The sequence below is a fragment of the Salvelinus sp. IW2-2015 genome, unplaced genomic scaffold (genome assembly GCF_002910315.2).
Source record: "Salvelinus sp. IW2-2015 unplaced genomic scaffold, ASM291031v2 Un_scaffold3712, whole genome shotgun sequence".
NCBI lineage: Eukaryota > Metazoa > Chordata > Actinopteri > Salmoniformes > Salmonidae > Salvelinus > Salvelinus sp. IW2-2015.
The window spans coordinates 37,023-61,013 of record NW_019944989.1 but is presented as its reverse complement, the minus strand read 5'-3'; the positions used below and the strand labels follow the sequence as shown (position 1 = coordinate 61,013).

Genomic DNA, 23,991 nt, shown 5'->3' with positions numbered 1-23,991 from the left:
GTCTCGGCTGTGTGCTTAGGGTCGTTGTCCTGTTGGAAGGTGAACCGTTTCCCCAGTCAGGTCCTGAGCGCCCTGGAGCAGGTTTTCATCTATTCTTTCCCTTGATCCTGACTAGTCTCCCAGTCCCTGCCGCTGAAAAACATCCCCACAGCATGATGCTGCCACCACCATGCTTTTCCTCCTGACGTGACTCTTGGCATTCAGGCCAAAGAGTTCAATCTTGGTTTCATCAGAATCTTGTTTCTCATGGTCTGAGAGTCCTTTATGTGCCTTTTGGCAAACTCCAAGCGGGCTGTCATGTGCCTTTACAGAGGAGTGGCTTCTGTCTGGCCACTCTACCATAAAGACCTAATTGGTGGAGTGCTGCAGAGATGGTTGTCCTTCTGGAAGGTTCTCCCATCTCCAAAGAAGAACTCTAGAGCTCTGTCAGAGTGACCATTGGGTTCTTGGTCACCTCCTTGACCAAGAACCTTCTCCCCTGATTGCTCAGTTTGGCCAGCCAGCCAGCTCTAGGAGGAGTCTTGGTGGTTCTAAACTTCTTCCATTTAGGAATGATAGAGGCTACTGTGTTCTTGGGGACCATCAATGCTTCAGAAATGTTTTGGTGCCCTTACCCAGATCTGTGCCTCGAAACAATCCTGTCTCGGAGCTCTACGGCCAATTCCGTTGACCTCATGGCTTGGTATTTGCTCTGACATGCACTGTCAACTGTGGGACCTTATATAGACAGGTGTGTGCCTTTCCAAATCATGTCCAATCAATTGAATTTATGACAGCTGGAGTCCAATCAAGTTGTAGAAACATCTCAAGGATGATCAATGGAAACAAGATGCACCTGAGCTCAATTTCAAGTCTTATAGCAAACTTTTCGAATACCTGTGAACATAAGTTATTTCTGTTGAAAATACATTTCTAAAAACCTGTTTTCACMTTGTCATTATGGGATATTGTGTGTAGATAGATGAGGGAATACAATTATTTCATCAATTTTAGAATACAGTTATACATCCCAGATCATAATTCCAAACTGTATGATTAGTATAATTCATAAAGAATCCATCAACCAGATTTTTAAATCTCTGTTTGCTAAATGTATCATTTTCTGGCAGGCAAGATAGCAGTAATATAAGGGCAATTCCACAAAAAACAGAATTACTCAGAGTTTTCKCTTTAAAATGTATGTCAAACAAAAACATTGATTGCAAACRTCACACATCTATGCACAAGGACTTYTTTTAACAATTTCCACTGAACATTTTACAAAAACACAGGACAATTATTTTACCATGGAATTGCCCATAATCAAACTGGTCCAATGTCTAAAGGTCCAAAGTTTAGCCTCACAGGGGCTCTATTTATATTGGTCTCCTTTTACTTCATATTGGCTGGATAAACATGACGGACAGGAGGCTGATCCAATAGGACAAATTGGAGATGAACAGCACGATTCCTCTTTACAGCAGGACCCTGCATATGTACAGTATGTGGCTAATGATAAAATAGTTTAAAGTGTATTGCTANAAATTGGAGATGAACAGCACGATTCCTCTTTACAGCAGGACCCTGCATATGTACAGTATGTGGCTAATGATAAAATAGTTTAAAGTGTATTGCTAACACAATTATACTTATGTATTTACTTGTTTAGTTACTTATTTACATACCTAGCTACTTACTTACTTACTTATTTACTAACTTATTTATGTACTTACTGTGTTTTATAAGTGACAGGCGTAGATATTCATCACACAGCTTACTATGGATTCTCTTGTGATAATGATGTCACAGTCATGTCCTCTATCTTTACCACAGGTTTGTGTCTGATGGTGGTGATGCTGGCTGTCCTCACTGCTCCCACCACAACTCAAAAACCTGGTAAGAATTTGTATTCCACTTCCTGGATTAAACAGTCTGAGAATCCCTCCTCAATGCTCCATCTGTATCTCTCTACTCTAGCTCTAGATGACTTTTCAGTGTCAGTCCCTGATGCTCCAATCACGGCATGGTCAGGCTCCTCTGTCTCTCTACCTTGTGAACTCTCACCTCTCTTCAATGCGGAGCCATTGGAGGTGCGCTGGTACCGGTCCGAGAACTCCTACAGCCCTGCCTTGTTGTACAAGGACCACAAGATCCAGGAGACCCCTGTGGACCCCCGGTACAGGGGCAGGGTGTCTCTAACTGGGGGGATGGAGAGGGGGAACGTGTCTCTGACACTGGAGAAGGTCACACTGGAAGACAGGGGGGAGTATGTGTGCCGTGTCAGCAGCGAACAATGGTTCGATAAGGCCAGTGTCTTCCTCACAGTGAAGGGTAAGTGGCTGGGGACAGGTTCACAGAACATATGCCTTGTCCAATCCTTTCATGGTTGTAACATGACCTCACACCCACCCTTTATATTTTCACTAGTATTAGGTGGTATCCCAGTTCTCTCTGTAGCTGAAGCAAGAGGAGGAGGAGGTCAGGTGAATGTTACCTGTTTATCAGAGGGATGGTCACCACAACCTAAACTTTCATGGAAAAACAAAGAGGGGACAGAGATCAGAAATAAACAAGAAGTACTCAACACCTCTGGTAATTACTTCTAGAATCACTACACAGCTATACTGTATAGGTTTGAGTTGTGTGTCTATAAACATGTGTATCCTCACCCCTCTCCCTATATGTGTCAGATCCCCAGGGCTTGGTGAGTGTCAGTAGTTGGCTGCTGAATGCTCCCTCATACTCGGATTGGCTCGCCTGTACAGTCTCTCTGTCTGAGGAGGTGAAGAGAGAGGGCAGAATTCTGCCACATATATACACAGCTCCTACAGCTGTACCTGGTGAGTTTGTCTCCTACACAAACATCCTACCCACGATCAGATCCCTCTCTCCCCATCCCACAGACACTAGTTTAGAGGAGGAGGATGAACATGTTGAAGAGGTGTCTGCAGTTCATTTTGGTAATTCATTTCACTGTGATGATGTTCTGATGATGTCATATCTTGAAAGCTTTTGAGGCAGTTGATCCATGTTGAGTCTCTGTGTGTGCAGGAGTCTACAAAGAAGCCTTCATTGTGACTCTGGTCCTGTTTGTCCTGTTTCTGGTCATCTGTGCTCTGTGCTCTGTCATCCTGTGGAAACGAAGAGGTATCTGTAATTCAGTCATATTAGTGTTTGTGATTTAATTATAATATAACAGTAATAATGACCCTAAAGAGAATTGTGTCATAAAAGATTTTGTCCATAAAATATTTAAACAATATTTTTTAACTTTTAGGGTCCATGTGGTCTTCATCCCAAAAGTCCAGAAACCGTTCAGGTAGTGTGTTTCATCTGATAAATAAACTGAGAATGAAATATGAGTTATGACATAACATAAACAATGAGTTTATTTTATTTTGACAATTGTGTCTCTATATTTCAGATCAAACTGAGCTGGGACAGAGACCGACAGGTAATTGTTTCATTTTGATATCTGGGTGAAGGCTATCATAAGATACAGGCAACTCACTTATTTTTGAGAAAACCTTTCCATTGACACGAAGCATGATATGCACATATCTCAATAGGATTTGACTCTCCCTGTTCCACAATTGACCTTTTTACAATAACTTTTACCTTCTCCGTTCAACAGAGCAAAATAAAACTATTGCAGGTTGTTCACTATCATGATGATATAATTGTATACATTTGATAGTCATTTAGTAGCCTAGTTTTGTATGAATTAAATATTTACGATTAATGAATTGCAGGATAATGACCTAAATGCGCTCTGCTAGGGGCAGAGAGCAAAGAACATATACCAGCTACTGAAGAGATAGCAGCTGGTATAGAAATTAATCTGGAAGGTAATAAGTAATAGGGGGAAAACATTTCTTTACCCTCTAAAATGTGTCATGCCAAAAGTGCAGAAACAGTATCTCATCTGATCTGTGTGATAAATAAACTAAGTGTGAGATGAGTTATGCCAACATAAACCATGATGGATTTGATGTTGACATGATTGTGTCTCTATATTTCAAATCAAACTGAGCTAGGACAGGGGCCGGCAGATAACTGTTTCATTCTGATCTCTCGGTGAAATGCTAATACATGCTAATACATGCTACTAACTTATTTATGAGGAAACATTCCATTGACACCAAGCATAATATGCACATATCTAAATAGGGATTGACTCTCCCTGTTCCACAATTCACCTTTTTACAATAACTTTCACCTTTTCCATTCAACAGAGACAAAAAACCTAATAGAAGGTAATGTTCACTCATGATATACTGTATATGATATTATATTACTTTGATAATGTAGTAAACTGATGAATTTCAATATTACTGAAATGTGCTCCGTTAGGGGCAGAAAACACAGCGCTGACCCCTCCCATACAGAAAGCAGCTGGAAAAGAATTGAATCTGGAAGGTATAGTAAAATTATTAAAAATGTATTACCTTCTTAATTGTATTATTTGATGATCATTTGTCATAATCACATTTGGTTTTGCTTGTCCCAGTTCCACATTCACCTTTTTACAATAATGTTCACCTTTTCCATTCAACAGAGACAAAAAAACCTAATTGAATGTAATGTTCACTCATGATATACTGTATATGATATAACTTTGATAATGTAGTAACCTGATCTCCGATCCTATAGAAACATTTTGTGGGCAGAACTGAAAAAGCGTGTGTGAGCAAGGAGGCCTACAAACCTGACTCAGTTACACTAGCTCTGTCAGGGGGAAAATGTGCCAAAAATTCACCCAACTTATTGTGGGAAGTCTTGTGGAAGGCTACCCGAAACATTTGACCCAAAGTTAAACAATTTAAGGGCAATTGCTGCCGAAATACAATTGAGTTAACTTCCTTGACCCCCTACGGGGAATGTGGATGAAAAAATTGAAAGAATATGTGATATTATATATATTCCCAATTCTCTACTTATTATTTCTTAAAACATTTCACATTCTTAAAATTAAAGTTGGTGATTCCTAAGCTGAACCTAAGTAACAAGTGAATTTTTTACAATGGGATTTAAATTGTCAGGAATGTGGGTGAAACTGAGTTTAAATGGTAGTGGCTAAAGGTTGGTATGTAAACTTCCGACTTTCACGTATTTTGTTTCTCCTATTACTTTTACCTTCCAGATTCAATTCTCCCTTTTCACTGCTCTTTTCTGTTTGGGAGGTGTCGGCCACTGTGGTTTTCTGCCCCTAACGGCAGATATTTAAGGTATAATTGGAAATTCANGAAGCTTAAATTAGGTTTTTTGTCGTCTGTTTGAATGGAAAAGGTGAACGTTGATATTTGTAAAGGTGAAGGTTGGAAATAGGAAGGTTCAAATCCTAATTGCGATATTGTAAAAGTATCATAAATATACGATTAAAAGGGTAGAATATTTTGTATACTAGTTTGTTCCTTTCTGATTCAAGTTCTTTTCCATCTGCTCTCTGTTCGGTAGTTCTCGGCCTGTGTTTTTGCCTAACGGAGCACTTTAGTATAATTGATATTCATAGGTTACTACAGTTATAAGTGTATATCTATACAGGGGTATAGATCATGAGCGAACATGTACCTTCATTAAGAGTTTTTTTGTCTCTGTTGAATGGAAGGTGAAACGTTATTGTAAAAAGGTGAATGTGGAACTGGGGAGGTCAAAATGCCTATTGCGAATGTAATGTTCACTCATGATATACTGTATACGATATAACTTTGATAATGTAGTAACCTGATGAATTTCAATATTACCTAAAGGTGCTCCGTTAGAGGCAGAAAACACAGCGCTGACCCCTCCCATACAGAAAGCAGCTGGAAAAGAATTGAAACTGGAAGGTATAGTTAAAAAAAATAAAACATATATTACCTTTTTAATTGTATAATTTGATGATCATTTGTCATAATTGGATTTGATTGTCCCAGTTCAACATTCACCATTTTACAATAATGTTCACCTTTTCCATTCAACAGAGACAAAAAACCTAATAGAAGGTAATGTTCACTCATGATATACTGTATATGATATAATACAACTTTGATAATGTAGTAACCACATTCATTTCAATACTATCTAAATGTGTTCCGTTAGGGGCAGAAAACACAGTGACGACTCCTACCGAACAGAGAGCAGCTGGTAAAGAAGTTAATCTGAAAGGTAAAGTTATACTGGGGGGAAAAATGCATTGACCTCTAAGTTTGTATAATTTACAGTGTTTACATTGTTCATTAAACTAAGTCTGCTGACATGTTGGAGTGCGTTAAACCATTTATAACTTATAACATTTTTGGAACCGTTGAAATACAGGACACTCACAATTTACTTTTTAAATTGCAGATTGGCACCAGGTGAAATGATTCAAAGGTAAAAAAAATCACAGTAGGACAGGAAAATTGTATGTTCATTAGATTATTACAATATACAGGTAACAGCCTAAATAAAGGAAACCAACAAAGTGTCTTAATAGGGCGTTGGGCCACCACGAGCTGCCAGGACAGCTTCAATACTCATTGGCATAGATTCTACAAGTGTCTGGAGCTCTCTTGTTGATGGTGGTGGAAAACGCTGTCTCAGGCACCGCTCCAGAATCACCCATAAGTGTTCAATTGAGTTGAGATCTGGTGACTGAGATGGCCATGGCATATGGTTTACATTGTTTTCATGATCATCAAACCGTTGTGACCACTCGTGCCCTATTTGGGAAGTGTCATTCTGTAAGAGACCCCTCCCATCAGGATAGAACTGGTTCACCATAGGTTGAAGGTGATTACTCAGAATGGATGTGTAGTTATTGGCATTTTCCTGGCCCTCTAAGGGGTTGAGTGGACCTAAGCCATGCCAGGAAAAAGCATCCCACACCCTAACAGAGACACCAGAAACCTCATTTACTCAAGTGTTTCCTTATTTTTGGCAGTTACCTGTAGGTCCACATTATCTGAAATCCTTACCAATCCATCCCATCATATTGTGTGAATGAAAGAAATCTTGTCTTTCTATTTCCCCCAGAGAACATCATTCTGGATGGAAAGACTGCGCACCCTGCTATTAGAGTCAATCAAAGAAAGCGTGCTAGTTACATTAAAGAAAAAGATACAGAAAAACCCTCTGTTAGAATGCATCTCCATGTATTTTCTCAAGAGAGTTTCAGTTCAGGACGACACTATTGGGAAGTGAAGGTAAAGGATCAATCAACAAAAAAACTGTCCTGCTATGTTGGTGTGGCCAGAGAAAATGTTGAGAGAAGACCTATTGTTCCTTTAACTCCACAGAATGGTTTTTGGATTCTTTCTTTTGATAAAGAAAAAGGTTTCCATGTCAATACTGACCCTCAATCACCAATAACTGTGGCAGAGCTCACTATTGTGGGAGTGTTTCTAGACTGTGACAGACACACTCTGTCTTTTTATAATGTTGATACAGAGTCACTTCTTTACACTTTTACTGATGTGAAGACATCAAACTACTTTCCTGTGTTCAGTCTGGGACAACGTGACAGATACACAATAAGAATAATTTGAATTGCATACCAAAACCATTTTCACACCACTGAGCCAAGTCGAGCTGTACTACGCTGGCCTGGTTAGTATAGGGTGGGGCAGCACGATAGTGTGAAGAGGGTCTGAGATGCAGGTGAAATTCATGTTAAATGAGACATGCATTATACACATTTTGTGTTGTTCAGTGATTCCCAGTTGTAAATGTGTGTATCCTTTTCCCAAAAAGTTTTCAGACTACACAAGAAAAATAGCACTAGTAATGGCGTCTTTTGGAAGACAGTAACTCCGCCATGGTTCGTTGAACAAACCCTATGGGAAAATGAATGTCGTTTTTTGTCGATTTTTGGGATAAAAGTTGAAAATAAGGTCTGTGGTAAACGCAGGCTTATGAGCTAATCTTCATCAGCTAAAGTCACTTCGATTTTTTTTAAGCATTTATTTAATCAGAAAAAACACAAAGGCTTAATTCATAACGTTCCTATTAACTGATGGATATTATCTCAGATCATAATGTATATCATCTCCAAAGCCTGTGTTAACCTCAGACGTTATTTTCTACATTTATCCCAAAACCCTATTCTTTCCCCCTAATAATGGCTGAACGAACCAAACGACTACAAATTGACGAGTGTTATATAATCAACAAAAAATATGTAACTTTTTTTCAACCTGTAGCTAGATTATGAATGTATTCTGTGAGGCTACTGTAATACAAGTTAGCAATATCCTTTGCATTCTTCAATTCTGTTAAAATGTTGTCCCAATTAATAAATTACTGTAATCTGTTGATAAAGTTTCACTGTTGCTGAATGTTTGAATGTACTGAACAAAAATATAAATGCAACAATTTCAAAGATGTTACTTAGTTACAGTTCATATCAGGAAATAAGTCAATTGAAATACATTCATTAGGCCCTAATCTATGGATTTCACATGACTGGAATACAGATATGCATCTGTTAGTCAAATACCTTAAAAAGGGTAGGGGCGTGGATCAGAAAACCTGTCAGTATCTAGTGTGACCACCATTTGCCTCATGCAGCGCGACACATCTCCTTCGCATAGAGTTGATCAGGCTGTTGATTGTGGCCTGGAATGGTTGGTTCCCACTCCTCTTCAATGCCAGTGCCGATGTTGCTGGATGATGGCGGGATACTGGAACACCGCGCCGATCCAGAGCATCCCAAACTCAATGGGTGACATGTCTGGTTGAGTAAGTAGGCCATGGGAAAAGAACTGGGACAGATCCTTGAGGCACATAGGTCAGTGCCATTGTCATCCGCCGCCATTCACCTCTGTTTCAGCTATGTTCATGCCACGTTCGCAAGGGTCTGTACACAATTCTTGGAAGCTGAAAATTGCCCAGTCACCCATATCGCTTTGGATAGACATTGAGTCTGCTAAATGAGCATAACATATTACTCTAAAACATTTAAGGATTAGCCCAACCTTTTTCCCCTGTGGTTGCATATCCTAAAATAATGAACCTGACTTCAACTTTCCTCAAAAATGCTAAATGAACTGCCAGGAATGACACATTAGTCTAAAGTGCCTTTTTTAAGATCCTTAAACACCAATGGACACTATACCCACTACCGTCAACACTTGAGTCTGCTAGTAAAGTCAAAATCGTCATCCAATTCTTATGGAAAGAAAAAAGCAATTTTTGTCATTAAATGACATCAAATTGATCATAAAATACAGTGTAGAACATTGTTAATATTTGTAAATACTTTGAGCTGAAACGCTGATTCTCTACATTAGGACGTAGAGGCCCAATTTATCAGCAACTCCTTGTTTCCAAATGCACGTTGTGTAGCTAATCCCTAGTTTATCATTTTTAAAAGGCTTAATTGATCATTAAGAAACACCTTTGGCAATCTATGTAGCACAGGCTGGAAAAAGCTGTAAAAAAAAAAAAACATGGCCTGTCTTAGGACGTTAGTTCTGTATCTGGAGGGCATATACAGATTATTTGGAATAGGTTAATGATTTAGGCGACTCAAAGAATGGCACAGAGAAAAAAAAAGCACTTCTTCTTCGAAACTCATCAGTCATCTTTTTCTGAGCAATACTGAAGGCTATTTCATGCGATAAATTGCCAAGATTACTGAAAAATCTCGTACAAATCTGTGTACTACTCCCTTCAGCAGAAACAGGCGGAAACTCCGATCTAACAAATAGAAAAGAAACAGGGACCCGACATCCTAGTGGGGAAGAGCCCTGGGCAACAAACTGAGCAAAGACATGTACATTGACTGCATAGTTCTAGAAAACACAGACGCTCACAAATCCTCAACTAGCAGCTTCATAAAATAGATACCCGCCAAACAAACCAGTCCTCACGTTTCACACAGTGAAGAGGCGACTATCCTGGATGCTGGCCTTCGAGGCAGCTTTCTCAGTTGCAAACGAGAATAAGAACAATTCATGCTCAGGACAGGCCAATAAAAATAAAATATTAGATGGGCAAAAGAATTACAGACACTCCGAAGCAGAGAATTCTGCCAAAGAAAAAAATGCTTGATTCTCCATGTCAGAGTTCTTTTTGTGCCTTTTGGGCCAAACTCCAAGCGGCTGTTTCATGCGCTTTTTACTGAGGGGTTCTTCCGTCTGGCAACTCTACCATAAAGGCCTTGAGTTGGTGGAATCTGCAGAGATTGGTGGTCTTCTGTAAGGTTCTCCCTTCCACAAGGAAACTCTTGGCAAGCCGCTGTCAGAGTGAAATCAGCTCTTTCACCACCCTGAATTGATCAGTTTTGTGCAGGGCGGCCTAGGCTAGGGAAGAGTCCTTGGTGTTTCCAAACTCTTCCAAATTTAAGTATATGAATAGTGGAGGCCACCGTGGATTTTTGGGATACCTTGAATGCGTGCAGAAAGAGATTTTGTACTCTTCCCCAGATCTGTCCTCTGGCACCCAATCCATGTTTCTAGAGCTCTAATCGACAATTCCTTCGACCTCATGGGCTTTGCGTTTTGGTCTCTGCATGCACTGTCAACTTTGCGACTGGACCAATATAGACAGGTTGTAGTGCTTTACAAATCATGTCCAATCATGCAATTTTTACCACAGGTGGACTCAAATCAAAGTTGAGATAAAACATCTCAAGATGATCAATGTCAAACAGGACAATGACCTGAGCTCAATTTTCAGTCATATAAACAACAGGTCTCTGAATACTTATATAAATAATTTCAGTTTTTATTTGTAAATAAATGTGCAAAAATGTTCTAAACTGTTTCACTTTGTCATCTGATGTGGTATCGTCCCTCTTTTGTTCGGGCGAGCGGTTCGCGCGGTCACAGGTCACCGGGCTTCTTAGCATCGCCGCTCACCTTTCATTTCATTTGTTTTGTCTTTTTCCCGCACACCTGGTCTTACATCCTCCTCTTGTACTCTACGTGTCGTATTACCTCGTGTTCCCCCATTCTGTGTAGTGCTGTATTGTTCGTTCGTATACGTTGTGTGACGCCTACATGCTGGTTTTGCGCAAGGTATTGCTGTTAAACAACGTGGTTTTGTTATTTGTACCAATTTGTGCGCTATCGCCTCTTTCCTTGCGCCAGAGTTGTTGCGAAGCAGTTGCGTCCGGCTGTTTTCTCTGCACATGAAATAAAAGTGTGCCTGTTCACTCATCTCTGCTTCTCCTGCACCTGACTTCCTTCGACGAAGTTCGCACATCGACAGATAAATAATTTCCCAAATGGAGGACACATACAATGCCTAGTGAAAAGTATTCACACTTTGCGTCTTAATAATTTAACTTCTAAAAAGGAAATAAAAATACAACCTACTCCACCATTTAAAAGCTGAAAGAAAATCATATAAACATTTCTAAAAGAATTAAAAAAACTCAAACCAATTCTAAAACATGTTGATAATGCTTTGTATTTATTTTCTGTAGCAATCCTTGTGCTGTCGTTTGCTGTCAATCAACCTGTTTCGTTGTGCTTCTGAACGTAGCCCTGTCTTTAATTTGTTTGCAATTTGATTTCACCTGTGTTAGTTACTCACCTGGTCTCATCAGCTCCTTATTTAGTTCAGTTCATTCTGTTTGTGCCTTTGTGAGGTATTGTTCGTTTTGACTCCACTAAGCCTTTTCCTAGCTTGTTTGTGAGAACCAGTTATAGCCTTCAGTCCTAGTTTTGATTCATCTGCCTGTTTGCCTACCTGTGTATGAGCATTGCCTGCCTGTGACCATGTTTCCTGCTTCTGCAAAGGTGAAATCAACACCTGCTGCGCTCTGCATGTGAATCTACACTTTTTTATCCCTGAGTATTCATTACACATGTGTTGATTGTACATGTCTTCATACATACTTGGTGGAAGCACCTTTGATAGCCATCACAGCTGTGAATCATTTAGAATAAAATTCTACTTCGCACAACTGTTAGGGCAACATATATCCATTGTTTTTCTCAAAATTGCTAGAGCTCTGTAAATTTGGTTGGGAGTCATTGATGGACAGCAATATTTAAACAGATTTTAAGCAAATTTAAATCAGGACTGAGACTTGACCACTGAGGAACACTCAACACCTCTTGGAAAGTCATTATGTTCTGTCTTTGTCATTAACATTTGTGTAATTGTCCCACTGAATAATACAACTATCACAGGGTCAGATTTTCACTGTTTACATGGACTTTGGAGTGGATTACACATTGGTTGTATGACCTAATGGTTTGAGCTTTGAGACACAACGTGGAATTGAATCAAACGACCAGGGTCACATTAAGGGATGTGCAACATTCTGAAAAATGCTCCCTGTGTTTAATGGCGCAATAGATGAAACTTCTTCTAATACCTGCAATTATGATGATATTGTTATCACAGTGATGTTCTGATCTTTTTGACAGGAGTGTCGCTGAGTTTGATACTGGCAGCTCTCACAGTCCTCATGGCAGCTCAAAGTCCTGGTGAGCATATCAACTGTTTGCTAGTTTCAAAAGCTCCTATTTCTTCCATATACATATTGTTTAGTAACACTTATCCTCTTCATAATCCATAAGCATATGTATGCCTTATGAGCAATACATAATGAATTACAATGCACCACACAGGTAGTAATAACTGCTCATCAACATCTATAACCATAGTCATAGAGGATTCAGATCAGGCTTTATAAAGCCTTGTGGAGCAATGTGTTATAATGCCCTATTAAATGTATTTGCACTTCCTCTTACAAGCACTACATCTCCCTCCTACCCCAGCGGTCTTCACCTTGTGGTTCCCTCATGTTCCGGTCTTGACCCGGTAGAAGTCCTCTATCTCTATCCTCTCTTTAATGCTGAGAGATTGGAGGTGCACTGGTACTGGTCCGGTGACTTCAGCTGACCTGCCTTGCTGTAAACCCAGCAAAAAAAGAAACGTCCTCACTGTTATCTGCGTTTATTTTCAGCAAACTTAACATGTGTAAATATTTGTAGGAACATAACAAGATTCAACAACTGAGACATGGACTGAACAAGTTCCACAGACATGTGACTAACAGAAATTGAATAATGAGTTCCTGAACAAAGGGGGGGGGGTCAAAATCAAAAGTAACACTCAGTATCTTGTGTGACTGAGATCCGGGCTCTTCGTTGGCCATGGCAGAACACTGACATACTGTCTTGCAGGAAATCACGCACAGAATGAGCAGTATAGCTGGTGGCATTGTCATGCTGGAGTGTCATGTCAGGATGAGCCTGCAGGAAGGGTACCACATGAGGGAGGAGGATGCCTACCCTGTAACGCACAGTGTTGAGATTGCCTGCAACAACAACAAGCTCAGTCCGATGATGCTGTGACTCACCGCCCCAGACCATGACGGACCCTCCAATGACCATCACCCCTGGTGAGACAAAACTGCGACTCGTCAGTGAAGAGCACTTTTTGCCAGTCCTGTCTGGTAAAGCGACAGTGGGTTTGTGCCCATAGGCGACGTTGTTGCCAGTGATGTCTGGTGATGAACTGCCTTACAACAGGCCTACAAYCCCTCAGTCCAGCCTCTCTCAGCCTATTGCGTACAGTCTGAGCACTGATGGCGGGATTGTGCGTTCCTGGTGTAACTCGCGCAGATGTTGTTGCCATCCTGTACCTGTCCCGCAGGTGTGATGTTCGGATGTACCGATCCTGTGCAGGTGTTGTTAAACGTGGTCTGCCACTACGAAGACGATCAGCGGTCCGTCCCGTCTCCCTGTAGCGCTGTCTTATGCTTCTCACAGTACGGACATTGCAATTTATTGCCCTGGCCACATCTGCAGTCCTCATGCCTCCTTGAAGCATGCCTAAGTTCACGCAGATGAGCAGGGACCCTGGGATTCTTTCTCTTGGTGTTTTCCAGAATCAGTAGAAAGGCCTCTTTAGTGTCCTAAGTTTTCATAACTGTGACCTTAATTGCCTGCCGCCTGTAAGCTGTTAGTGTCTTAATGACCGTTCCACAGGTGCATGTTCATTAATTGTTTATGGTTCATTGAACAGGCATGGGAAACAGTTTTTAAACAATTTATAAAGTTATTTGGATTTTTACGAATTATCTTTGAAAGACAGCGTCCTGAAAAAGGGAGGTTTCTTTTTTTGCTGAGTTTATAAAGATGACACGATCCAGGAGGGCCCTGTGGACCCCGGGTATAGTATGTGTGCTGTGTCAGCTGCACACAGTGGTATGAAAAGGCCAGTGTCTTCCTCACAGTAAAGGGTAAGGGACTGAAGACTGCACTATGCTTGTGTAGACAATGTGGAATGGGTAGCTACAGTGCCATCAGAAAGTATTCACACCCAATGACTTTTGGCACATTTTGTTGTATTATAGCCTGAATTTTAAATGGTTTAAAATTAGATGTTGTGTCACTGATCTATACACAATAACCCATAATGTCAAAGTGGAATTATGTTTTTAGAAATGTTTACAAATTAATGAAAAATTAAAAGCTAAAATGTCTTGAGTCATTAACTATTCAAACCTTTTGTTATGGCAATCCTAAATATGTTCAGGAGTAAAATTGTGCTAAATTAGTCTCATAGTAAGTTGCATGGACTCACTCTGTGTGCCAGAATAGTGTTTAAATTGATTTTTAAATCAATACACCATCTCTGTATTTTTATATGTATGGTCCCTTAGTCGAGCAGTGAATTTCAAGCACAGATTAGAGCACAAAGAACATGGAGGTTTTCCAATGGAATGCAAAGGGCACCTATTGGCAGACATTGAATATCCCTTTGAGCATTGTGCAATTATTAATTACACTTTGGATGGTGTATCAATACACCCAGTCACTACAAAGATACAGGCATTCTTCCTAACTCAGTTGACGGAGAGGAAGGAAACCGCTCAGGGATTTCACCATGAGGCCAATGGTGATTTAAAAAAAAAAAGTACAGTGTTTAATGGCTGTGGTAGGAGATAACTGAGGATGGATCAACAACATTGTAGATGATCCAGAATAATAACACAAATGACAGGGTGAAAAGGAAGCCTGTACATAATACACATATTTTAAAACATGTGTCGTGTCTTTGGCATCATTAAAACTGAAGACTTATTTATCAAATTACTCTCTGTAATTATTATTACGCGATTAAACTGATTAATCATGTAACTGTAATTAACTAGGAAGTCGGGGCACCAAMGAAAATATTCAGATTACAAAGTTATAATTTTCCTAATATAACTTTCAGATATTTTAATATCTGCTCAATTAGTCTTCGAATTAATGAATMATTATTTACCTCACGTTAGTCTCATTCCAAACGTCGTAAAATGTTGGTTATCTGCACYAACCCAGTCTTCACTATGAGTCATCCATACATCAATTGTCTTAAAATCATTTATTTARTAACTAAGTAATTCACAGAAATGCATAACACAAACACACAAAGTAGATGGTTACAAAGAAATGATAGCGGATGTGCCCTAGTGGGCTAAACCGGCATGGTGGCTTGTTAGACGAGAGGGGAGTGGGGGTCAGCTGAGAAGTCACTACAGAGTTGATAACTTTAAAAATTTAAATGCTAATTCTTTGTACATGAACCCTCACTCATTCGCGAACAATTGCAATCAATGTATATATTTACGCTCAGTGTGTCGTCGGGATCTCTGTTGAAAAGTTTGTTTCTGTTGGAGAGTTTGTCCGCCCTCTCTCTCTGTCGTGGTTAGAACGGATAGTTCAGAGTAACATTCATTCATGTCGTTATAGGATAGATGTTTCGGCGGTTGTCGGTCATCGCGTTCAATGATACCGAATTCCTAGCTGCAGACAAGTAATTAATATCAATCAATCAATCAAGTTTATTTTATATAGCCCTTCGTACATCAGCTGATATCTCGAAGTGCTGTACAGAAACCCAGCCTAAAACCCCAAACAGCAAGCAATGCAGGTGTAGAAGCACGGTGGCTAGGAAAAACTCCCTAGAAAGGCCAAAACCTAGGAAGAAACCTAGAGAGGAACCAGGCTATGAGGGGTGGCCAGTCCTCTTCTGGCTGTGCCGGGTGGAGATTATAACAGAACATGGCCAAGATGTTCAAAATGTTCATAAATGACGAGCATGGTCAAATAATAATCAGGAATAAATGTCAGTTGGCTTTTCATAGCCGATCATTAAGAGTTGAAAACAGCAGGTCTAGGACAGGTAGGGGTTCCATAACTGCAGGCAGAACAGTTGAAACTGGAACAGCAGCAAGGCCAGGTGGACTGGGGACAGCAAGGAGTCATCATGCCCAGTAGTCCTGACGTATGGTCCTAGGCCGAGTATAGCCCACAAAGATCTCCACCACAGCACAAACCAAGGGGGGGGCGCCAACCCAGACAGGAAGATCACGTCAGTAACTCAACCCACTCAAGTGACGCACCCCTCCTAGGGACGGCATGAAAGAGCACCAGTAAGCCAGTGACTCAGCCCCTGTAATAGGGTTAGAGGTAGAGAATCCCAGTGGAGGGGAACCGGCCAGGCAGAGACAGCAATATCAAAGACTTGTTCTTATTCTGTCGGTATCGATAGTCTAAGAGTTTAACCACATGATATGGTTAAAAGATTCAGCCATCTACTCAAACCTTGGCCCTCTCGTTATCGAGGTAAGCTGGTCTAGTGATAGAAAACCCGGGTGGGGGTTTTATTCGGAGGAGCAGAAAAGGTCCTGTCCCAGGACGCCAGACCATAACTGTGCTCATGGGCGATCCTCTGACTAGGTAAACTCCAAAGGGAATTGGAGTTTCCTTCATTAAACAGTCCAAAATCACATTACACGATTTCACAAACAGTTCCATCCTCACTCATTCATTTTATACAACAATTAGATGTAAGCCTCTTATCTGAGGCTATTGTATAAACAGTGTTATGGTAAAGTGGCCGTATTGTCTCCCATGAGTTTCACAAAATTGTACCAAACGGACCAGTTCGTAGCTAGATTCTTCACCGATCTTTTATATCTCCCCCAGAACATAAATGTCGTTCGGTTCCTCAGTTCTGTGAGGTGGAAGAAATTCCTTTGTTCTCTCTATGAAACTCACTCTCTCTCTACTGTGGCCATGAGGAGATAATCTCCTCCAGTAATTATGACCTCTCTGACCACAGCAGCCTGGGTGTAGGAGACAGGGGGGATGGGGGATGGTGCATAGACAAGGGCTGGTGCAGAGGGAAAGGGGGGGGAGTAGTGCTCGCTGTACCCAAAGAGGGCAACGTCATGACACATGTATCTTGTTTGCAATAAGGTACTAATGTAATACTTCAAAAAATGTGGTAAAGAAATGAAATCTTTGTCCTGAATGCAAAGAGTTTTGAGCAAATCCAACACAACACTGAGTACCACTCTTCATATTTTCAAGCATGGTGGTAGATGCGTCAAGTTAAGGGTATGCTTGTCATTTTTGGGGATAAAAAGAAAAGGAATAGAGCTAAGCATTGTCAATTGTAGAATGCCCTTCTAGCTGAGCAGAAACGAGTATTCAACAATGCTGCTTTCTTATAGCTTCTTATACCTATCTCCTAGGTATAGTACAGACACTTCAAAACCTTATGATAAATGTTTTTGACTGTCTGTTTTGCCATTTATTAATGTGTTATTCAATGCATTTATATGGAAGCAGGTAGCCTAGCTTGTAAGAGCGTTGAGCCAGTTACCGAAACATCGCTGGTTCGAATCCCCGAGCTGACAAGGTGAAAAATCTGACGATATGCCCTTGAGAAAGGCACTGAAACCTAATTGCTCCTGTAAATCGCTCTGGATTAGAGTGTCTGCTAAATGACTAAAATGTAAAATACATATGGGCTATAGTAGTAAATGCCAAATCCAGGGGGTCTTAATGTTCAAATCAAAATAGCAAAATGGTCCATGTTATGCCCATCTATGCCCATCATTTGCCAGGTCGCAGTTGCAAATGAGAACTTGTTCTCAACTAGCCTACCTGGTAAAATAAAGGTGAAATTAAAAATTAAAAAATCTCCATGGTATGACCATGTTAGATCTCAGATATCAAATTGTGAACCCGAGACCCACATTTATCACATAAAATGTATATGCCATATCTCACAATTGATTTGACTTCCCGAATGTAGAATTATCACTGTGACAGAACGTTTATTTTTTTTGGTAGATTTGTGTCATTCCATAAAGTTCTATATAGCGCTGCAGTGAGTGGGGGACTGTATAACCCTGTGACATAGCGTTCGCTCTAGCTCTACCTTGCTCTCCCTAAGTGAGAGAGGTCCGCACTTTGAGAGACAGTCCAACAACAAGTTCGAGGGGTTTATGAACTTAGACACATTTTCTGAATTTGCCGTTTTTCCCATTATGACACTTCATGTCTGTGTTTCCTTTATTTTTGTAATTACCTGTATCTCCTAACTTGGCTCTTTTACTATAGTGATGCTTTGATGACTTGTGATTAGCCGACAACAACAGCGAGCTTCACGCACCACTTTCGTGAAAAGCAAGAGCAGCAGCATCAATTGTACAATTTTCACTTTCTCTCCACAACACCAGTCGCGTTCGGGTGTGTACGGGTCCTTACGGGCAAATCGGTTATAATTACAAATACCCGAGACCCATGACAATTAACTGAACACAGGTGATACAAATAAACACATAAGGAGGGGGAGGAAAAAGAGTCAGTGGCAGCTAGTAGGCCGGTGACGACGACCACCGAGCGCCACCCGAACGGGAAGGAGAGCCTGCCTCGGTTGAAGTCGTGACAATGTCAACAAGATAACACGTTCATTTAAATATGAACAGTCTATTGATGGTCTATTAATAGTACTAATATACTGATATAATAGGCTGAGCTAAACTATTCTTCTCCACAAACATATATACATATTTACGTTGTGTTTATAGGGATTTTAGTCCGTGGTTAAAGTGTATGCCTATCATTCACCAAATTGTTGCTTTAAAATGTTTCAAGTGCTACTGCATTATTTGAGCACTCCATATAATTTACAATCTGTTATTTGGTTTTATATTTACAATATCTACTTTTCTTCCTCCTGCAGGGTTTATCAGATTCTCAACATCAAAGAAAAATGCAAATGCAGATGTAATTAAGCATTGTCTAATAGTTTAGGGGCAAATCTTAACTTCCACTTAAGTCAAAATTTCACCTAGTCATGCATAGATGTCAATTTAAGAAAATTCAACCTCAGTGAAAGTTAAGATATACCCCTTTATATTATTATGTTTGATGATGACATTGAAAACATACCTGATATAATGCAATACATTTTAACAAAGTAATATTCCATGACCTACCTATATTACAATTAGCGTCATTGCATTTCAGATATAACAGCGTCTACTGAGAAGCCAGGCATTACTTCTATATGTTTAACTATTGTGTATATTTCTACAAATACAGTACCAGTCAAAGGTTTGGACACAATTCTTAGAACACTTGAGGTGTTCTTAGATTGTGACATAAAATGCTTTTTGACATTGATAGTGTTAACTAAAGGAGAAAACTCTAGAAAGTTGAGTGAAGCTCAATCTTGTGCTTCTCTGCGCGTGCTGATATTTGTTCTTTGCACAGCATAGAGGGAACATTGGTCATAACTCCATACACAATACCCCATAATGAGAAACTAAAAACAGGTCAAAAACGGAAATATCACATTTACAAAAGTATTCAGTATTCAGACCCTTTACTCAGTACTTTGTAATAGCACCTTTGGCAGCGATTACAGCCCTGAGTCTTCTTGGGTATGATGCTACAAGCTTGGCATGCCTGTATTTGGGAAGCTTCTCCCAATGTTCTCTGCAGATCCTGTCAAGCTCTGTCAGGTTGTATTAGGAGCGTCGCTGCACAGTTATTTTCAGGTCTCTCCAGAGATGTTCAATCGGGTTCAAGTCTGGGCTCTGGCTGGGCCACTCAAGGACATTCAGAGACTTGTCCCAAAGCCACTCCTGCATTGTCTGTGTGCTTAGGGTTGTTAGGGTCGTTGTTCTGTTGGAAGGTGAACCTTCGCCCCAGTCTGAGGTCCTGAGCACCCTGGAGCAGGTTTTCATCAAGGATCTCTCTGTTCTTTACTCTGTTCATCTTTCCCTTGATCCTGACTAGTCTCACAGTCCCTGCTGCTGAAAAACATCCCCACAGCATGATGCTGCCACCACCATGCTTTTCCTCCCGACGTGACTCTGGCATTTAGGCCAAAGAGTTCAATCTTGGTTTCATCAGACCAGAGAATGTTGTTTCTCATGGTCTGAGAGTCGTTTACGTGCCTTTGGCAAACTCCAAGCGGGCTGTCATGTGCCTTTTACTGAGGAGTGGCTTCTTGTAAGAAGGAGCCGGAGCAGAAGGCAGACGTTTTACATGCCCCCAACCGATTGTGTTTTTTTGGTCGTTTATCTGCATTGTTTGTAATGAATTTTTTTACTCATTTTGTACATAATGTTGCCGCTACCCTCTCTTATGACCGAAAATAACTTCTAGACATCAGTACTGCGATTACTCAGCACGGACTAGCAGAATCCTTTTTCTTCTTTCACGACTCTGATGAGCCCGATGTGGAGGATATACGGCTCCCTCGGGAACAGGCCCTGACCCCCGTGATTTGCGTGAAGAGGAGGCGGAGAAAGAAAGGCTGGAGAGCGGGCTGCCTTCTGAGAAGTAGGAGGCGATCGAATACTTCCCTCAATTCTGCTAGCAAACATGCAATCTTTGGACAATAAAATTGACGAGTTATGGGGAAGATTAAACTACCAACGGGACATTAAAAACTGTAACATCTTATGATTCAGGGAGTTGTGGCTGAACGACGACAATATCAACATATACGATGTACCGGCAGGATAGAACAGCAGCGTCTGGTAAGACAAGAGGCGACGGACTATATATTTTTGTAAATAACAGCTGGTACACTATATCTAAGGAAGTCTCGAGCTATTGCTCGCCTGAGGTAGAGTATCTCATGATAAGCTGTAGACCACACTACCTACCTCCTCAGCCAGAGGTTGGCACTGAGTTAGCGTTGAATGAGCTACAGTATATTCCGCCGTAAACAAACAAGAAAACACTCACCCAGAGGCGGCGCTCCTAGTAGCCGGGGATTTTAATGCAGGGAAACTTAAATCAGTTTTACCACATTTCTATCAGCATGTTAAATGTGCAACCAGAGGGAAAAGAACTCTGGACCACCTATACTCCACACACAGAGATGCATACAAAGCTCTCCCTCGCCCTCCGTTTTGCAAATCTGACCATAATTCCATCCTCCTGATTCCTGCTTACAAGCAAAATTTAAAGCAGGAAGCACCAGTGAATAGATCAATAAAAAAGTGGTCAGATGAAGCAGATGCTAAGCTACAGGACTGTTTTGCTAGCACAGACTAGAATATGTTCAGGGATTCCTACAATGGCATTGAGGAGTACACCACATCAGTCATTGGCTTCATCAATAAATGCATCGATTACGTCGTCCCCACAGTGACCGTATGTACATACCCCAACCAGAAACCATGGATTACAAAAAGCATCCGCACTGAGCTAAAGGCTAGAGCTGCCGCTTTCAAGGAGCGGGACTCTAACCCAGAGCTTATAAGAAATCCCGCTATGCCCTCCGACGAACCATTAAACAGGCAAAGCATCAATACAGGACTAAGATCGAGTCGTACTACACCGGCTCTGACGCTCGTCGGATGTGGCAGGGCTTGCAAACCATTACAGACTACAAGGGAAGCACAGCTGAGAGCTGCCCAGTGACACAAGCCTACCAGACGAGCTAAACTACTTCTATGCTCGCTTCGAAGCAAATAACACTGAAACATGCATGAGAGCACCAGCTGTACTGGAAGACTGTGTGATCACGCTCTCCGCGGCCAATGTGAGTAAGACCTTTAGAAAGGTCAATATTCACAAGGCCGCAGGGCCAGACGGATTACCAGGATATGTACTGCGAGCATGCGCTGACCAACTAGCAATTGTCTTCACTGACATTTTCAACCTCTCCCTGTCCGAGTCTGTAATACCAACATGTTTTAAGCAGACCACCATAGTACCTGTGCCCAAGAACACTTAGGTAACCTGCTTAAATGACTAGCGACCGGTAGCACTCACGTCTGTCGCCATGAAATGCTTTGAAAGGCTGGTCATGCTCACATCAACACCATCATCCCAGAAACCCTAGACCCTCTCCAATTTGCGTACCGCCCCAACAGATACACAGATGACGTATTCTCTATTGCACTCCTGTCGGGCTGCCCCCTGGTGGTAAGGGTAGGTAACAACACATCCGCCACGCTGATCCTCAACACAGGGGCCCATTAGGGGTGCATGCTCAGCCCCCTCCTATATTCCCTGTTCACTCATGACTGCACGGCCAGGCACGACTCCAACACCATCATTACATTTGCCGATGACACAACAGTGGTAGGCCTGATCACCGACAACAACGAGACGGCCTACAGGGAGGAGGTCAGAGACCTGGTCAGAGCTGCAGTAGGCCTATAGGACAACAACCTCTCCCTCAACGTGATCAATACAAAGGAGATGATTGTGGACTACAGGAAAAAGAGGACCGAGCACGCCCCCATTCTCATCGACGGCGCTGCAGTGGAGCAGGTTGAGAGCTTCAATTTCCTTTGGTGTCCATATCACCAACAAACTAACATGGTCCAAGCACACCAAGACAGTCGTGAAGTGGGCACGACAAAACCTATTCTCCCTCAGGAGACTGAAAAGATGTGGCATTGGTCCTCAGATTCTCAAAAGGTTCTACAGCTGCACCATCGAGAGCATCCTGACTGGTTGCATCACTGCCTGGGATGAAAAATGCTCGGCCTCCGACCACAAGGCACTACAGAGGGTAGTGCGAACGGCCCAGTACATCACTGGGGCCAAGCTTCCTGCCATCTAGGACCTCTATACCAGGCGGTGTCAGAGGAAGGCCCTAAAAATTGTCAAAGACTCCTGCCACCCTAGTCATAGACTGTTCTCTCTGCTACCGCACGGCAAACGGCACCGAAGCACCAAGTCTAGGTCCAAGAGGCTTCTAAACAGCTTCTACCCCCAAGCCATAAGACTCCTGAACATCTTGTCAAATGGCTACCCAGACTATTGCATTCCCCCCCCCCACTTCATACCATTGCCACTCTCTGCTGTCATCTATGCATAGTCACTTTAATACATACTACCTCAACTAACCGTGCCCCGCACATTGGATCTGTACCGGCAACCCTCTATTTAATTGTTATTTTTTACTGCTGCTCTTTAATTACTTGTTACATTTATCTCTTAAAACCTTTTTGGATTGGGGCGCTGTTTTCACTTTGTAAAAAATCGTGCCCAACTTAAATGCCTCGTATCAATTCTTGCTCGTACAATTGCATATTATTATTACTATTGATAGAAACACTCAAGTTTCTAAACGTTTGAATTATATCTGTGAGTAAACAGAACTCATTTTGCAGCAAACTTCCTGTCAGGAAGTGAAAAATCTGAATCGAGGTCTTGTTCCAGGGCCTGCTATTAATTTGCTTGAAATTATGGATATACATGCACTTCAATACGCCTTCCACTAGATGTCACAGGCAGTGAGAGGTGAAATGGGGTGTATAGCTGATCTGAAGATCAAATGAGAGCTCTTGGATGACATGACCCCAATTTCTCTTTGTTCAGCAAGGCGCGGGAAGGACATCAGTATTGGCTTCTGAAAAGCTTTCGTTATAGACGGCTAATATCTCCGGCTTTGATTTTATTTGATAAATGTGATAATATCATCGTAAAGTATGTTTTTTCAACATAGTTTTATTAGATTATTGAAAGTTTATCGGAGTTTTGGCTTTTTCCGTTCTCTGCGTTTGGTGACGAGGACAGCTTCGCGCCACTTGGTAGCTTTTGGTTGCTAATTCGACAGGATAAGAGGACATTCTAAAAACAACGATTGTTCTGGACAAGGACACCTTGTTACAAGATTCTGATGGAAGCTCAACAAAAGTAGGACCATTATGATGTTATTTCGTATTTCTGTTGAAAATGTTTAGTAATATTTTCCGCCCTGATTTTGGTCGCTGTCTCGCTATAACTAAGCAGTATGTCGTACTAAAGTTATTTGAAAAAT

General features: G+C 41.2%; 1 protein-coding gene across 5 annotated transcripts; it reads left to right on the top strand.

Moving 5' to 3' along the window:
* The first annotated feature begins 1,531 nt into the window (after positions 1 to 1,531).
* LOC112076375 (butyrophilin subfamily 1 member A1) lies at positions 1,532 to 6,126 on the top strand. 5 transcript variants are annotated; one of them, XR_011477700.1, is made up of 12 exons: positions 1,532 to 1,576; positions 1,813 to 1,875; positions 1,957 to 2,310; positions 2,407 to 2,571; positions 2,670 to 2,819; positions 3,031 to 3,126; positions 3,257 to 3,298; positions 3,404 to 3,433; positions 4,215 to 4,398; positions 5,730 to 5,807; positions 5,943 to 5,963; positions 6,061 to 6,126. XR_011477700.1 is itself a non-coding variant. In XM_070441291.1 (10 exons), the coding sequence occupies exons 1-9, from the start codon at positions 1,570 to 1,572 to the stop codon at positions 4,555 to 4,557; spliced, it is 927 nt and encodes a 308-aa protein (XP_070297392.1). In that variant the 5' UTR covers positions 1,532 to 1,569; the 3' UTR covers positions 4,558 to 4,559; positions 6,061 to 6,126. The 5 variants fall into 5 exon arrangements, 1 of the variants encoding a protein (XP_070297392.1); XR_011477701.1 differs by lacking the exon at positions 5,943 to 5,963 and having other exon boundaries at positions 5,742 to 5,807; XR_011477699.1 differs by lacking the exon at positions 5,943 to 5,963.
* The last annotated feature ends 17,865 nt before the right edge of the window (positions 6,127 to 23,991 follow it).

Excerpts from the sequence above, each read along its gene's own strand:
- LOC112076375 (XM_070441291.1), top strand. Across the intron at positions 3,127-3,256 it reads CATCCTGTGGAAACGAAGAG|GGTCCATGTGGTCTTCATCC; the intron begins GTATCTGTAATT and ends TTTAACTTTTAG. Across the intron at positions 3,299-3,403 it reads AAAGTCCAGAAACCGTTCAG|ATCAAACTGAGCTGGGACAG; the intron begins GTAGTGTGTTTC and ends TCTATATTTCAG.